General features: G+C 41.1%; 1 protein-coding gene across 3 annotated transcripts; it reads right to left on the minus strand.

The window, feature by feature from the left end:
* Nucleotides 1-94: 94 nt before the first annotated feature.
* LOC115051063 (zinc finger MYM-type protein 4-like) lies at nucleotides 95-16,888 on the minus strand. Of its 3 annotated transcripts, none has more exons than XM_029514334.1 (38): nucleotides 16,794-16,888; nucleotides 14,909-15,004; nucleotides 14,635-14,766; nucleotides 14,271-14,543; nucleotides 13,999-14,092; nucleotides 13,722-13,789; nucleotides 13,392-13,610; nucleotides 13,161-13,226; nucleotides 12,921-13,058; nucleotides 11,851-11,916; nucleotides 11,569-11,703; nucleotides 11,299-11,376; nucleotides 9,422-9,539; nucleotides 9,092-9,162; nucleotides 8,809-8,901; nucleotides 8,448-8,545; nucleotides 8,037-8,217; nucleotides 7,735-7,929; nucleotides 7,380-7,533; nucleotides 6,963-7,078; nucleotides 6,469-6,615; nucleotides 5,911-6,048; nucleotides 4,935-5,085; nucleotides 4,664-4,836; nucleotides 4,444-4,579; nucleotides 4,246-4,299; nucleotides 4,032-4,127; nucleotides 3,909-3,946; nucleotides 3,665-3,782; nucleotides 3,415-3,527; nucleotides 3,120-3,324; nucleotides 2,863-3,020; nucleotides 2,636-2,789; nucleotides 2,378-2,529; nucleotides 1,710-1,815; nucleotides 1,389-1,637; nucleotides 1,176-1,305; nucleotides 95-944 (listed from the first exon to the last, which is right to left on the minus strand). In XM_029514334.1, exons 2-38 carry the CDS (start codon nucleotides 14,984-14,986, stop codon nucleotides 773-775), a joined length of 4,863 nt encoding a protein of 1,620 aa, XP_029370194.1. In that variant the 5' UTR covers nucleotides 14,987-15,004; nucleotides 16,794-16,888; the 3' UTR covers nucleotides 95-772. The 3 variants fall into 3 exon arrangements, with proteins under 3 accessions (XP_029370194.1, XP_029370192.1, XP_029370195.1); XM_029514332.1 differs by having other exon boundaries at nucleotides 1,389-1,640; XM_029514335.1 differs by lacking the exons at nucleotides 95-944; nucleotides 1,176-1,305; nucleotides 1,389-1,637; nucleotides 1,710-1,815 and having other exon boundaries at nucleotides 2,476-2,529; nucleotides 2,607-2,789.
* Between the last annotated feature and the right edge of the window lie 206 nt (nucleotides 16,889-17,094).

Below are 17,094 nucleotides of genomic sequence, written 5' to 3' on the forward strand. Positions count from 1 at the left end.
AGCTTTTATTTTCTTGTATATGAAATGTAGAAATGCAGATAGATTTTTCTTGTGTAACTCGAGGAAGTAAGAGCATGTTGATAAATCCTGCAAGATGATTTGAAACCCTGTGTATATTAAACCCAGCTGAGCTTTAAGAATTTAAGCAAAAACAAACTGGCTTACATTAACACATTAATATACAGATTCTTCAAGGCACTTTTCATTCAACGGGATGTCAGAATTTGTTTATTTGTGACTGATGTTCTGTTTTTGTTGCACTGTTAGATTTCTATTAGTTCCAATTGAAATCATTTAAAGTTCATTGCTATTATTGAGGTTAAAAAGAAGCCGTTGATGAACTCAATTCCACGTTTCCAAATTCAAATAAGAATGTGTGCATTGAAAGAACAGAAACAACTGGGTCATCATGAAGCTTTCAACAAAACAGAAAAACTCCTTTTCATTACGTATAAAATGGTTTTAAATTTAACTTCCTGAGAAGTCAAAGAGTCCAAGATCCACACTGAGCCTGATCTAATATGGACAGTCAGTGATGAATAAAAAATATTCTTTTCAATTTTGTTGGAGAAATAAAGGTTTCTCAGATCGGATGGCCACTGATGCAAGAGGTTGGATATTTTCAATGCTAACAGATTGAGTCCCAAGAGGGAAATGTAATGTGGTTTAAAATGAGGGCTGTTAATTTTGAAAAATGGAAGGACTTCAATCAAATCAATCTTCATTACTGAGAACAGTGCTGCCCAAAAAAATTTTAATTAAAAAATAAAATCTATCTTGCATCGTCGTCCTGCAGCTCTCGGACGGTGAGGATCCGTATCAGCATGTCCTGCAGGGTGCTGTCATCCAGAGGGGTGAAGGAGAACCACAGCGGGCTGCTTATAACACAGTGGTGATCCGGACAGAGGTAGAACAAGTCTCTGCGCTGCCTCACCAAGTCCGAGCTGCATGGAAACAGAATGAATTCAGCAGCAAAAACACAGACAATAATTCCAGTTAACCACAAATACTAAAGAAAAATACTAAAGAGTCAAATACTCATTTGGAAGAAAAAAAAAAGTAATCAACTCGAACTGTTTATGAGCAACTTACACCCCAAAGCAGAGAATTAAATACTGCTGTGAATACAACAGTTCAATAAAAATATAAAAAAACACCGGCAGGGAGTCACCCACCACTTGGAGAGGTAGAACTTGTAGAGTTTGACCGGACAGCGTAGAGGGTTTTCTCTGTCCTCTGTCATCTCCAGGAAACTCTCTTTAGTTTGAGTTTTCTTACATCTCTTGGCTGGAACTCCATCTGTATCTGAAGAACATACACACCACTTCCCTCATGTCAGGTGAAATGCCATAAATCCAATAGAAGAAGGTATGAAGTCACGGTGGTACCTGCTTCTGCATCCTTTGTGGAGCTGGGCGGATAGAAGCGCAGGAAAGTGGTCTTGGTGCTGTTCCGGTTGGTTTTGGTGCCGCAAATGACGTGGGCGAAGGAAAGCTGTCTGTGCTGCTCCACCGTGGTGAAGCCAAAGTACTTGCAGCCGAAGAAGAGCAGCGTGTTGAGGAGGACAATGGGGGAGTACGCCCCCAACTGTTTACAGTCCCAAAGAAACCCCTCTTCCACACTGGAATGGATGCGGCCTGCTGAAGGAACAGAGACCGGGTATAAATCTGAGTCTATCAGAGCCAGAAATAATCTGGAAATTAACTCACCACGAGCTGTGACTGGAAGTTTGAGGGTTTTGGTGAACTCTGTGGAGAACTTGTTGTAGATCAGATCACTGAATATATTCTCCAAACGACTGTTATCAAACAAATACTGGAGAGAAACCCCAAAAACAACAGTGTGTCAGTAAATGTCCCAGGGTATGTCCCAAACTATCATGAAAAGAAGTATGATGACAATAAAGGAAATTGTATTCTAAGAAGAAATTTAAGCAAATCGGTTCTTCAGCCAGTAAGTGATGAGAAATAACAGTGAACTGAATCCAGGATCTTTTTTTATTTATTGTTGCAATGTTCTGAGATCATGAATAATTTTTTCATATAAATCCGAGTGGACGCCTCAAGCTCCCTCTCTTTTGTTTTGTATTTTTGTTATTTTAGTTTGGGTTGAAGATCACCCGTAGTCCATTTTTCCATGTTCTTTGCTTTATTAGGATCAGATTATCTTCTTTCTGCCTTTGATTGGTTAGAATAGGCCCATTGCATGCCTGGCCTAGTGATTTCCTTAGCTTTAGTTTATTTTGGCGGGATTCTTTTGGGTGATATTTTGTTTCATTGCTTGGCTTGAAATAAATCTTGGTTTAATTGGTAACTTTAGTATGAGCGTTCTTTTAAATATGTTGTGCCCTCTGTATGAGCCATGATGTCAACCTTACCTGTTGTAAGCTGAGGCAAAGGTAGAACAGGTTGTCGGGTGAGTACGGCTCACCATCCGGTTGCTTCACCTCATTGACGAAGCGACAGAGAGCGTCGCACAGTTCAGCCGCAGAGTAGTGAAGAATGTCCTCCTTTAACCTCACCGTGTGTGCTGACGGGGAGGAGAAAGTGTGAGTGTAGGTGTCGGCCATTCGTGATCTACTTCAAACTACCGAGTCCTGAGCTTACTGGAAATGAAGGAATAAAGGACAACATACAGGAAACAGGATCCTGGTTGGTCTGTGACTCCCTCCATTGAATCCATCTCTTCCAGGCTTCCATCCCACACTCACTTTTCAGTCTGTGGTGTTTCCTTGACAAGACCTTAGAAACGTCTATTTGATCCATGTCCTCTTGAGCTGCTGGAGATAACTGTTGGAGAAAAGAGAGAACCAGGTTCACAGCACAGACAGATGGGCTGTCGGCCTGTCTGCTGGTTTCTTACTGTATTCTTGTTGTGCGCTTTGTCTAGAGTTTGTGTTGATAGTGGAGGAGCAGGCTCTGTCATCTGTGGGGCAGGAGGAGGAGATGGGGTAGATAGAGGTGGATTGGCTGATTGCTGCTGGCTGCTCAAACTACCCAGGTCTTTGGAAAAGGCGTGATCTGAAATTTCATTTCATTTTAATTTCATTCATTCGAAATATAGAAATACAACAATTATCTATTTCATGTAATCAAATGAATATTAATCCAGCTTCTTACCTTTCATGGCCCGAATCTTGTTACTGTTTCCTTCGGTGCTCTCTCCAGCTTCCTGCTCCTCCTCATCATCCTGCTCGATCTCCATCTCAGACCTGTGGTTGGGTTTTCCCTCAGAGGGTTCTAGCTGGACCCCTTCCTCCATGGCTTTCACTGTTGGCTCAGGCAGGTCTGACATCACAGGAGGGAGGACGACCGGAACAGGAACCTGACAAAGGCACAGTTTGGGAAAGACTGTTCAGTAGTATTATTGGTACGTGATCACAACAAAACAAGGTCACAAGTTTCTTTGACCCACCGGTAGTGGCAGGCCCAGGGACTTCTGTGTATACTGACTGTACATGATGATAGGCAGAGGAATATACACTGGCACTGGGAGAGGCACCACTATAACTTTAGGGACAAAGTTGTCTTTGCACAACAGAGAGATTAAAAACACAACATCTTAAGTTTTCATTTATTTTATATTTGTATTTTAACATGAGCAAACTGATGTTTGGTGGAAGTCGCTGCATCACAGAAAACGAGTATTTAAAGGCGAATTTTACCTGTTTGTGTATCTGTGTCCACCATCTGTGTTGTACAGGAGACTCCTTTGTTGTGCACAAAAGGTGTACAGATCATGGACTTGTTCTTCATCTCCTTGGGGACTGTTTGAGTGCTGCCCTGAAGAACAGAAATACAATGAGAATATCCTTGAATGACAAAAACATTCAAATTGTAAATCCAGGTTGTTATATTCAGTTTATAACATGATAAAATCAAATATGCGTTGTAAATATGTGAACTTACGTGTACAAAGACCTTTGTTTGAATGTCAGGGATCAAACCTGTGGAAATATGAGAATATGAGTCAGAAAAAGAAATGTCTACATGTACGGAATCCACTCCACACGTGTGTGTTGGTGTATATACCACAGTGTGTAGTGCTGGAAGAGGTGCTGGTCTTTCTGGCCAGTGAGCTCGCAAGTGAGGACTCTACTACACCTGAGGGCCTTCGAGGTGAAGACTCTGGAGAAAAGAGGAGTCCACAGGAACTGTCAGGTTTCAGCCCATGAAACTTTAACTGAGAATGTAACTTAAAGTTAAAAAAAGGAAAGCCAACTGATTGGGGCCCTTTTTAGATTACCCAGATTTCTCCAACAGGGGTGATATCCAGAACCTGGTCTGTTTGGCACTAGGGCTGCAAAATTTATAGAAATCAAAATATTCATATGGCCAAATGCATTGCCGAAATAGATCCAAGGCAGCCACACATTCAGACTTAAACTGGGCTCTAAACAATAACACAAGATAATCAACATATCATTGCAGCCACAGCACACACCTGTGTTGATTGTCTGGACTTTATTATGACAGAAGTCACGGAGACACTTGAGGTTACAGAAGTGTTTGACCTCCCCCAGCATGGGAAGACGCTGTTTCAATTCCCCTTTATGACCGCAGGCATCACACTGAGCAACCTGTCAGATGGTGGAGAGTCAGAGTTAAAAATGATTCTAACCAGACATGTGCAATGAGGCTGCAGCTAATCCATGTGAGCATACATGGCAGACAAGCATCTTGAACTTTGCGCTGCATTCTTCAGAGCAGAACTCCTCATTATTTCCTTCGTACTTTGCCATCACCAACATCCTGGAGCTGGATTGACAGTACGCACAGGAGGAACAGTGTTTCCCCCACTGTCGTACCAGCTGATGGTGGAACAGTTTCTTACATCCTGTGAGAACAGAAAAAAGATTTAACAGTTTATTTTATCCCCCTTTATCCCCTCAAACAAACCAGGCTACACAATCCTTCATTTGTCTGCCTTCTTACTTTCACTGCAGAAGTAGCAGTCTTTGCCATCAACCCTCTTGGCCTTTCTGATGATCTGTTCAGACTTGCAGAATTCACACTTTCCCGGTATCTTGTTGGCTCTCTTAAACTCTTGAAAACAAGCCAGGCTACACACAAAATCCATTTTGTTCTGTGTGCAGACAGAGAGTTTTTTTATTAACATAAAGTTAAGTTGATTAAGGAAAGGATGAACTACTACACACACACAAATATACATTAATTACAGGGTGCCACAATCTCACATGCAAGTTGGATATCGAAAGAAATTACATCATGATTTTGACCCTTGAATCAGAGGTGGAGTTAAGGATCCACAGACGTGTCAAGAGGAAAACACAAGTGCTGAAGTGCGTTGAGTCAACATAACATCCTCTAACTTGAAACTGCAGCAGATTAAAAGTTGTCGTGACAACTAATAACATAAAAAGCATATTAACTGAACCCCCTCCTGCCCCACTAAAATCACCGGTGTGTAAATATTTGCTTTCCTACAGCTTGTAAGCTTTGTTACAGGCCTGTAGCACACTCCATCAGCAACACGAAAAATACAGTAGGACCTCTACACAGGGATTTAAAAAAAATAGACAAACACGAAAAGAACACTGTCAACAAAGTCAACTTTTCCATCCTCATTCAGAGGACAACAAAACAAAATTAAACTAAAGCAATAACTCCCTATAGGATTCAAACCATCACACTTGCAACCTAATTTTGTGGGTAAAAATTCTTTAAGGATTAAAACATTTGATTAGTATTTGAGAGCAACGCTACAAAATACCAAGCAGATAGTATCTTAATTCAAAGGTGTTTCCCTCCGTGTGTATTAAGTTTCCTGTATCTACATTTCCAGATTACAGGTGAAACAAGTTATTGTCAAATAAAAATACTACAAACAACTAATGGACCATGCCCTCAGATTACATCCAGTCATTTCAAGGAAACAAAGTCAACACACCTTCTGCTGGACAACTTTGGGTGTTGTTTTCATAACGTGTCGACACTGAGCACATAGGAGCTTCCCTGATGGTTTGAAAAAGTCACATTGGGTTTGGATGTTGGCCCTTGTCTCATTAGAAGCAGCAGGCGTGTCTTCCTGGGTGTCCGGTGGAGAGAGTGTTCAAAGATTTTCAACCAAGTTAAGATTTCATAGAACATCAGGACAATATGGTCAAAAAATGTGTCTAAATTTTAGACATATCATGTTAACAGTGGAGAAAGCCCTTATCTGATTTTACATAGGTATTGGCTGACGTTGGAGATTCTATACAGGACAAGCCCTTTCAGACTGAGACAATGATATCTTAAGAATGCTTTCACCTGGATTAATCTGATCTGACATTTGTTGGAAAGGTTGTCTTAAAATCAGGACAGATGATAATGAGGCTTTTATTACACACAAAACAGACAGTATTCATTTGTTGTTATCATTGGACCTTTTAAACTTTAGCTTTGGAGAAGACTAATATTTACTGCACTAGTGTTCCTCAAATTGAAGGAAACAAAGACAAGACACCTTCGGCTGGACAATTTTGGGTGTGGTTTTTGTAATGTGTTGACTCTGGGCACGTGGCATCTTCTCTGGTGGTTTGAAAAAGTCACATTGGGTTTGGTTGTTGGCCCTTGTTTCATCAGAGGCAGCAGGCTTGTCTTTGTGGGTCTCCTGTGCAAAAGGTTTTCAAAGATTTTAAACTTTTACCAAAAATATGTCACAGGATTTTGTATTAGCATCAGGTCAAAATATATATATTTCTTAAGTAGACGCATCATGTTCACTGTGAAGAAGGCCCCAGAGCAACAGTATATTTTTATATAGGTGAATACAGTTTTAACCTGGACTAGTCTTCTCTAACAGGGGCTGTCTTTCAATCAGGGTAAATGATGATGATTATAGACAACACTTTTTCTCAGGATGCATTTGTTGTTGTTGTTGTTTTTTTTCAAAACCTAACCTTAGAGAAGACTAACCTTTTCTGCACATCAACTTGATTAAGTCTATGTTTATGTTACCTTAAAAGTCATAGCACATGTTAGAGAGCAGAAGTTTTTAATGGAGGCATCTGACATGGCAAGGTGGCAGGCTGGTATTGTGTTGTTTCCACAGTTATCACAGTCCAGAGAAATACCTGTGGAGCAGGAGGTTTAAGAAGAAGAAGAGAAGTATGAGTACTAACACATCTGAACGCAAGGCTCTGAGGTTTCATGAGTGTAAAATAGATGAACTCACTCTTTCCATTAACATATGCGAGACGAGAGTCTTGTTTTACTGCTGCTTTATAGTTTTCATGACATAAGAATATAAAATATAAAATTGTTCAAGTCGAGTTGGCTTTACCAGAGTTGGAGTTATGAATACACCTGGATCTAACCATCTGAACTCATTGCAGAAACAATGACAGCCATCTTAACAAAATGATGGTTCAGTACCTGCTGCACTGACAGCCTGGATCTTTGATGCCATCACACAACTGCGGGAGCAGAACAACTGCACCACGTCTTCACTTTTTCTGTGTTCAACCATGTCTGATATCGAACTAGACGTTTGGCACATGGCACAAGGCTGTGGTGTTTGAATTTTCTGCTAAATATCAGAAAGCAAAGAGAGCATTACTGCATTTTTTATTCGGGAATAAATTAAAAGGAAAATATGGGTGCTTCTTCTATAGATAACGTTTACCCTCCTTGAACCAGATATTAGCAATTTTAGTTTGAAAAAAAATTCCAATTTGTACAAGAGTTGATGTCGTTTTAATTTTCATGTATTACATCTATATTTTCTTACCTTTTTGAATTGAGCCAAACATTCTGCACTACATAGTTTTTGGTCGCCTTCTTCCATCTTGAGTATGAGCAATGTGTTAGAGCAGGAGTGACAGTTTGCACAGAGGGTCAGATTGTTCATGTTGCAGAAACGGAGAACACATGGCTCACTGCAGAACTTGTGGACAACATCCTGCCTGACGATTTCATGTTTACTCTGCCCACAAAGAAACAGTTTAGTTAGTTTATTCGATTACTTGTAAGGTGGGCTGAATATATTATTATAATAACATCACAACAATAATCTGTTACATCGTCACTTACAATGCAAGATCTGCTGCACACACTGCACTGTGAATGTGGCGTCAGTGGCATGATGGGTATTTTGGTGGCTGTGATTTTCTTGTAGTTGAAGGTGGAGACGCAGGTCTGACTACAGAAGTCTTTCATTGTCCTGTCAGTGTCCACCTGAGCCTGGAGGCCTTGCTGAGACTGTGTTATCACCCTGTGAGAACAGCGGACAAAGGAGAACAAGAGCGGTTAGTAGGATGAGACCAGTATTGACAAGTATCAACTCCAAATAAAGATAGACAAAACTTGACTCACTCAAGCCATAACTGACAGGTTTTTACTGATTTCTTTAGGTACATTTTTAAAAAGGTATTAAGTGGAGCAGAATGTCAGCGTGGTGCTTTCTCTGGTAAACGGACTGCCGTTTCATCAGGACCATCTTACTTGGAGCAGGATGCAGGTAAATCCATGAGGGCGACTGTAGGCGCTGCTGACGGGGAGTCTTCGGTCAAAGAAAAGACAGAACCAATCTTCAAATCCTCCTGTAAAAAACACAACAGTAACTTGGTTCAGAGATGGAGGCAGGAGACTCTGATCTGGTGTCTAAGGATAAAACCCAATACATTGTCAATTGTGTTTTTTGATATGTTTATATCGTAAAAAAATTAATCAAATAATATTTGTGATGAAACACTTTATAAAGTAGTACCATAAATCAGTTCCAAAAAGGAAATGTTACTTTGTGATTTCAATGACTGATCTCAGTTGTCTGCTTTGTGATGCTGTCTGCATGTGTGTGACATACCTGTGCCAAACTGGGCTCATGCTTGATGCATTCTGCAGTTATGGAGGGCTGCAGGCTCTGGTGGTAGTCTTCATCAATCCGCTCTTCTTTGATCTTGATGAAGAGGAAAAAAATGGAGATGGATCAGCTGTGCAACATCTGGGACAGACATGTCTATGTGGAGCGTTGTAATTATTTTAACCAAGATATAATGATCCCACCACAGCTCATACAATAATGAGCCATAACCTTGAGTCAGTGTAATCAAATTATTACAGAAGACATTTATAAACAAAACACTTACTGACTCCAATTTTGGTAGCAATGGTTTCTCTTCTGTAACATTGCTCTCTTCAGATGAAGGGCTTTTCCTTTCTATTAAGTCGTGATAAAAAACAAATTATGTGCTACAGAAGGAGGATCTCCATGGATAGAAACACTTGAGCCAAACACACTGATTCACAGAGAGTCATTGGTGATTAAGTTAATAAGGAGACAAGAATAGGAAGGAAAGAAAGATATACTACAGTTCACCACAACAGTTCATCTGCCATGCTAATTAGGTTGGTGGAGAAAATTGAAATTTGGAGACAAGGAAATAAAGTATTTTAATTAAAATTTGGCTGGAAAGTACCTGCCGCAGTGGAAGGCTGCACCTTGTGCAACACCATACATCGGTTCCTGCAGGAGTCAGAGTCGCCCTCTTTATTTACATTTTCAATCATGTCTACCATTTGATGTGACTTGACTTTCTGTAAAGTTAGAAAAAACAGAACATAATTAGTGTGAGAATAATAAAGACGATTAACCTTTTATTTAACTTCCAATTTACTGATACATGTCGTTTGTGTATAAGATGAAAATGCAGGCTGTATAAAAGTAAAGTACCCAAATTTCGTTTTAGTAAAAAAAACAAACAAACTAAAGCAAAAACAAAACAGCTAAAATAAATATACACTTTATTTAGTTTAGCTTTGTTGTTTTTCACAACTTAAAGAGCATATTGCAGGTTAGAGCAACCATTGAATCAATGTTTAGAAAAATAATATGGTAACTATTTTTCTCTTCAAAATATATTGGTAAAAACATTAACTGGGCTTCTGGAGTAGTTTTTCTGAGAACATTTTACGTTCGCATCTGAAAACGCTCAAGCGGAAGTGACGTAGGCAGAGCGGTGATCTTGAACGGGAAAAACAATGGATCCAAATCTCAGTTCGAACACAGAAGAAACTTTAAATGTGTACCATTACACATATGACGGACTGCAGTCCGAAAACTACGAGCCTGTTTGGCTCCTGCTATGAGAGTAAATGGTCAGAGGAGACGGAGCTGTGGTGTCAGGAAAACCAGGGCAGAGCAGGTCGGGTGTTAGTTTATATTGTGTTCATTACCATGATATGTCCGGCAATAACAAAATTATTAATGGTACAGCCACGTTTTGTTCGGTGGGACAGCTATTGTGAGCTTGCTCGCTGGTCAACAACGACTTAGGCATTGCCTTTACTGAAATGACTGTGCAGACCATGTTGGTGATTGGTAAATGTTGGAAAATGCACTTACAGCGCACTGTTTTCGTCGAGCGGGCCTGCGACCACGTGTCCGGCTGGGGACACAACCGCAGCCTGCTTCGGACAGCTGAGCTGAGGAGGCTGGGTGCACCGAAGGCACCGCACTCGGTGTCAGTCGCACCTGGGTCTTGCTTCGGCATCCCATGTTGAACTCCATCAGATCGCTTGATCGATAATCCTCCGGTCTGAAGTGAGAGCCACACACGACCGTGTTTGTCGTAACCGATGCAGCCGTGAAGTCCCGTCTCTTCAGCTGCACAAAACGAACCCAGGCACGAAAGACAGCGCCGTTTTTCTTCCTGTTAGGAAACCTGTGGACTCGATGTCCTGACAGGCTGGAGTTTGTGCAACCCCCACAAACGCAATAATTTGCCATGCTAATGAAAAATGAATGCAACACACCGACTCTCTGACAACTCCCTCCTCCTTCAGAGTGCCGACCGATCCCAGCATATGGCTCCCTCTGCCTACGTCATATGACGCGGTGTTTTGAGGCTTAGCTCCTCCTCCTCCACTTTTTGGACTACATTTGCGCTCTCATGTCTTAAAAAAATTTTAGACAAGATTTTATTTAAATTTTGAAAAAAGTTTAACCTGCAATATGCTGTTTAAGTTGCAAAAGATTAATTTCCTGGAACGCTCTGGTCAACTGTTTCATAGTTATGTAGCCCCAGTGATCAAAAGGAGGGCTGCTGCTCCTGAACAGCGACCAGCGAAGCTGCTGAATATGACTCATACTGCTTCAGCCCCAATGTCAGTCACTTCTTATTTGACATGTCTTGGCTGGACCGTTGGGTTTCACTTTTCCGACTGGAATGTGAACCACAATTTTGCAACAAACAAACTTCAGGTAGTGTATACAGTCTGGACATGTCTCAGTGAAGACCTTGTGCTTTCTGCTGATGTTCAGCATGTGTGTCAGTTGTGGTAGGAAGCAACTTACGTTGTTAACTGGGGATTGGGATGTAGGAGGGTGTTTGGCCTTGGTCAAGGGCTCTTTTGCTGGTGCATTGGAGACCGTCTGCGCCATCATATCGGACATAAGACCAAATACAGCTTCACAAGGAATTCAGTGGATATAAATTACAATTATGTATAACAGTAGCAGATTGTGTTCAAAGATAATTAGTATTATAAATTCATATGTCAGAAGACATAAGGAGTATTGACTTTCCCACTAACCAGTGGGTAAAACTTAAATCAGTCAAATTACCTTCTTGCACTTTGGAGAAGGTTCAAAATCCACAAGGCCAGACATATGAGAAGAGGCTTCCTCCATAGCACGCAAAGCTGTGCTGCTGAACCAGACTGGGTTCAGTGGGGAGAAGCACTCCTCCTCCTGTGGAACCTAAAACACAAAGATTGCTAATGACATTTTGTCTTTTCAAATGCACAAAGCATACAATAACAAAAAATGAACATATGCTAAAGGTAGTTTAGAAAAACAAACCAAAGTCAAACAAGCCCAAAAAAAAAAACAAAAAACAAACCAGACCTGCCGCCAAGCCATTCTGGCCTGGAATGAACTCTGGGACTGAAACAGTTCACCAGGCTGGCTCGTCTGGGGGTGAAAAAAAAGTATCACAAGTATCACAATGTATTAGACAATTGGATAACTTTTAAATCTTTGATATCTGCAGTTTACCAACGCTCTAAACCGGTTTAGAAATATTATATTTTTCATGGTATTTCTTTAGTGCATGATGTGGACTTCAACAGAAATGTCAGTATTGGTTGATAAACTGCTCTAATATCAGAGGAGTCTGCCATCAATTCGTCGCTCCACCTGCAACTTTTTCCCCTGATGCTGTTGCCAGGTGACCCATGAGGTCACCATGGCAACAGCCTGAAGACAGAGGCTGACAGCTGAAAAGGAGCAGATTTCTGGCTCGGTGGATTTCTGAACCTGGTGCTATTTCTGACAAAACAGTCTTCTGTCAGAAAAAATTGGTATGGGAGAAATCAATGATGCAACTAGATCCTGCTTTAGAAAAAAAGAAGGGGCGGCTTACTCAAGCTCTTCGTCCATAAGGAATTTTTAGACATTTTTTCATGATATCAGCACACTGACACTGAATATTCAGTACAATACACACCCATTATAAACTGAAAATCTCTCAAACAAAGAACATGAAACCCAAACAGTCACAGATCAAAAAGATAAAAAGATGCAAAAGATGCAGCATACAGGAACAGATGAGACTTTCATCCACATTTTAAAGTATGGAGTCAGTAGCAAAAAATAAGTAGGAGTAGTAGAGGTATGAAAATGACCCCCCCACCCCCCCAACTCCACCCATTTTCTTTACATGGGAAATGTTTGGAAGTTTTTCGAGAGTTAGAAAAATGAATAATCTGCCGGCAAAAGTCATAGCACACCAAACCCCAAAGCACTGGCCTCTGCAGCTGTTTATTAGTTATGGAGTAGTGTGTAAGTTCACAAAAGGTGAATGGTAAGCGACAGTACAATCTAGTTAATTAAAGTCTGAGAGAGTGGGACATGGGACTGTCAGGAATCAAGTGACAGTTTACAACAAAGCCTCAGATAAAATTTAAATCAGGCACCTTCTTGCGCTTTGGCGAGGGTTTGAAATCCGCAAGGCCAGACTTATGAGGAGGAGAGGCTTCTTCCATAGCACGTAAGGCTGTGCTGCTGAACCAGACTGGGTTCAGTGGGGAGAAGCACTCCTCCTCCTGTGGATCCTAAAACACAAAGACTGCCAATGACAAGTTGTCTCTTCAAATACACAAACCATTTAATAATAACGAATTAACACATCCAAAATGCATATAGAGAAAACACACTTGCTGCTGAGCTATCCTGATCTGGGCTGAAGCCTGGGACTCAGAGGGTTCACCAAGCTGACTCATCTGGAGGGAGGAAAAAAAACAAACAAACAAACTTGTATTACACAAATAGGTAATGTTTATATCTTTTATTTTATCAGTTCATCAGTTCACCAATGCTGGAAACTACTCAGAAATATCAAAATTTTATCGATTTCGGAACCACACATCACACTGTTTAACAATTACCTTGCTTCCCTGACCAACAGGCTTACACTCAAAGGGGTCAGTTGATGGTGGAGATGATACCCCATCTCTCACAATCAACAAAGGAGATAGAGTCCTACTCAGAGGCAAAGGTGTGGGAGGGACCTTGGCCGTTGGTGGTTGTGTCTCAAGCTGCTGCACCGAAGCAGACCAGAGTAACCGGACAAAGATCCTCATCCCCTCACAATCACTTAGATGAACCTGCAAAGACATTAAAAATCTCTTGATACACATCTGCTGTGAACTGTGTTTTCAATACCAACAACAAATTGCAAATCAGACTTTTTCCTTTCACAACGATATTCTGCTTACACCATCCTTGCCCCACAGCTCCAACCGCGTAAGAGGGAAGTACTCTGCAAGTGGAAAGTACTTCACACCTAAGAAAACCAAAAACAAAAAACAACAATACACCAGTCATTATTGTATCCATACATGTATTACAACTTTTTATTCATTACTACATCTGAATGTATCTGTCATTGTCATTCTCAATCATCTACCGCTTATCAGTTTCCTGGTCGCAATGTTGCTGGAGCCAATCCCTGCTCAACTTAGCTGTATTAAAACTCAAACATTTTTGACCTACCCATACCAGCTGCCACACGCAGGAACGCCTGACGAACAAGGTCCTGGTAAGACGCTTCAATGTTCAGGCGAGGAGGGAAGTCGACCACAAAAACCTGTACAAAACAAACCATGTTCATGACAGAATTACATTTGTACTAAACATTTCACACATTTTACAGACATTCTACATGATTATGCAAGAACCCATACAATCAATCAAATTAGAGTACCCAATATAGTATTACTACCACTAAGAATCAAAATGTGAGCAAGATGAGAGAAAATGCTTACCTTGGGCCAGCGACGGCAAATGGTTGATAGGAGCTCAGCAAAGTCAACCACAATCTCATCAGTGGTCTTGCTGGAGGTCAGTGTGTTACTGGGGGCCAGCAGACAAACTGCCTCAGGAGTCCGAGGAAGCACAGAGTGCACCACCTCGGTCTGCAGCTCAGAAGTAGAGGCCTTCGGAGCCGTCATGATGCCAAATGAAAGGTGTCCCTCTGGCATCTGTATGAAACCATCCACAATGGCTCGCAGCTGGGTGTCTCCAATTATCAGAACAAACTGCAACGACAAGAGTAATTTCTTTAGCATGAAGATCACCAGTGCTTCATAAGATCAGATATTTTCTTCATAAATTGGACAACAATAATACCTTCTTGCCAGGAGAATCAGGTGGGATGACCAATTTGTAACTGAGCCCAGTTAAGCAGGACTTCGGCCATCTCTGTGGCCGGTGGCAGAAACCAGTACCAACGCTTGGCTTAAGGATCTCTTCAGAAACCATCTGGACCACATAATGAAACCCACACAAGACAGTTATATAATGCACTCTATAATTCAGAGGTTGGGCACTAAATTTTACAGTTGTACATCCATTTTCATGCAGACAGTTATCACTGCAACACAAAAGCGTAACAACTGCGTACCTGCTGGGTGGGTTGCTCTGCCCGATGCTTTTCCCATCGCAGCTTCTGAGCCTCGGATCGCTTTCCTTTCCTCGGCATCCTGTTGGAAACCACTTACTAGGAGAGAAACAAAATCTAAGCATTTAGAGATTGTGCTGCAAATGAAAAAGTGTAATTGTAATTGTAGTAAATCTACAAACTAATTTTATCCACATCAACTCAAACCTAATTAAAACAATTTACCCTAAATGTAATTTAGTCTAATCGATTGAATTCAATTTAATCTAATCTATTGTAATCCAAGTAAGCATAGCTCACAACAGGCTGTGCTATACCCTTATTATATCAGGGGCATTGTTTGGCCATCCACTGCTCCTCATCTGTAATATAATTTTGTGTTCCATTAGCAGTCAGAAGCCGATATTTCATAATACGGACCAGTCCATCTGCTCAAGAAAAACCTGGAACCCCAAAAACCTCCTGTTCATACTGTGTTTTTTCAGTTCGTCTACCTGCTCTTTCATTAGCTCTGCGTGTTGTTTCCACTCTTGTCTTTTTTGGGGGGTCTTAGGCTCCTATTGTTGGTAAATAACCGCTAGGTTGCCTGTTTGTTTTCTTTTTGGTACCAACTTCAACTTCAACAACAAGTTGCAGAGTGACGGGGGTAAGTGAAAAGTGATTTTACATCTATGATGTTGTATACGCCTTTGTACAACAAAATAAGATTACAGGATTTGAGCTACTTTTTTTTAATTAAATTTAACCAAATATATATATATATATATATATAATGATGACAGATATGAAGTCTTTCCAAAAGGATGAAACATCTCCATTAATCTTGAAGGAGGTTGGAGATTCTCCAGATGCTGTTGAGGAGCGCTTTGACAAACTTTGACCATGATCAAAGAGAACCTACAATAAAAACAGAAATGTTATCCTGTTAAAGCTGGAGTCAGCTTCGGCCGAGCAGGCACACATCTGAAACATCTTCACCTTTGGATGCATGTCTGTGGCCATTTTTTATCAGGTAGCTGAAATCTGACTGGTTCACAGCGGCTGTATTAATGAGCGTATTCAACAGGTGTTGGGTGGCTCACAGCCTGGGTAGTTCATTAAACAACAGGTGGAACCTAAACTTTAACAAACTGCGGAAAAGACAGGACTAATCGGCAAAAGAGCAAGAAGAATGGCGGGAAAAAAAGCAAAGCGATGAAATAAAAAATGTCACTGCCAGACAATTTGTGGATGAAATACAGTGTCTCTTTACCTTCTCCATTTTTGCCATACTTCGTAAGCGTTTTTATAAAATCAACAGCTCACCTCTGTTCACGTCCTTTATCCACTTAACGCCAACAAATAAATAAAAAGCACATTTAACGGTCAAATTCGGCTGAGAAACCGTTAACATGACGTCACGGCAACATGGCGGCGCAGATTTACAAATGATTTTATTTATTTGTTCTTTTTAACTTTAGCGCGTTTCTGTTGTGAGACGTGCTGTGATTGCCACTTCCACTTCTTCCCCTCAGTTATCTGTATGTTTGATAAAAGATGGGGGGATCTTTTATCAAACACCTGTATGAACCTGCTGCCAACATTGTTACCCTGCATGCTCTTCATGTATTACATTTTACACGAGTTTTCTGCGGGTATCCGTGTTTTCCCGAGCAGACGGGCTGGATCATTTCGATCGGAGGTCTTGAACTCAGTTATCTGCAAAGCAAAGCAGCGCAATATGACAGAAAGGCGTCGGCTGGCCAAACAACGCCCCTCATCTGTAACATGGCATAATACATCTGTAATATAATATAAAGGACAATAACTTGGCGTCCTAAGCTGCGGTACATAACGTTGTCTGCCAGAGGTGGTTGCATATATTTCACAGTCATTCACGCCTGGATACCTGAGAGAATGATCCAGAGTCGCCCTTTTCGTGTTCTCACACAGATCAATGTGAAGTTAGCGGAGCAGAGAGGAAACAATCTCACCTCAGATGTGATGGCGCCGGGAGCCTGACGTCACAGGGACAAAAATAGACCAATCACAGGCCTCCTTCTCCGGGCTCTCCAATCAGATGGCCGGAGCGTCTGTGTATCTATTTGATAAAGGGCAGAGATTAAAAAAAATCTGTGTGTGTGTGTGTGTGTGTGTGTGTGTGTGTGTGTGTGTGTGTGTGTGTGTGTGTGTGTGTGTGTGTGTGTGTG

This window comes from Echeneis naucrates, chromosome 11, assembly GCF_900963305.1.
Source record: "Echeneis naucrates chromosome 11, fEcheNa1.1, whole genome shotgun sequence".
NCBI lineage: Eukaryota > Metazoa > Chordata > Actinopteri > Carangiformes > Echeneidae > Echeneis > Echeneis naucrates.

What these genes read in the sequence shown, in the direction of transcription:
- LOC115051063 (XM_029514332.1), bottom strand. Translation starts at nt 14,986, where the DNA reads ATGCCGAGGAAAGGAAAGCGATCCGAGGCTCAGAAGCTGCGATGGGAA. An exon ending in TCAAGATGCTTGTCTGCCAT is followed by an intron (nt 4,580 to 4,663) that starts GTATGCTCACAT and finishes ACCATCTGACAG; the next exon opens with GTTGCTCAGTGTGATGCCTG. An exon ending in CCCCTGTTGGAGAAATCTGG is followed by an intron (nt 4,128 to 4,245) that starts GTAATCTAAAAA and finishes TCTTTTCTCCAG; the next exon opens with AGTCTTCACCTCGAAGGCCC.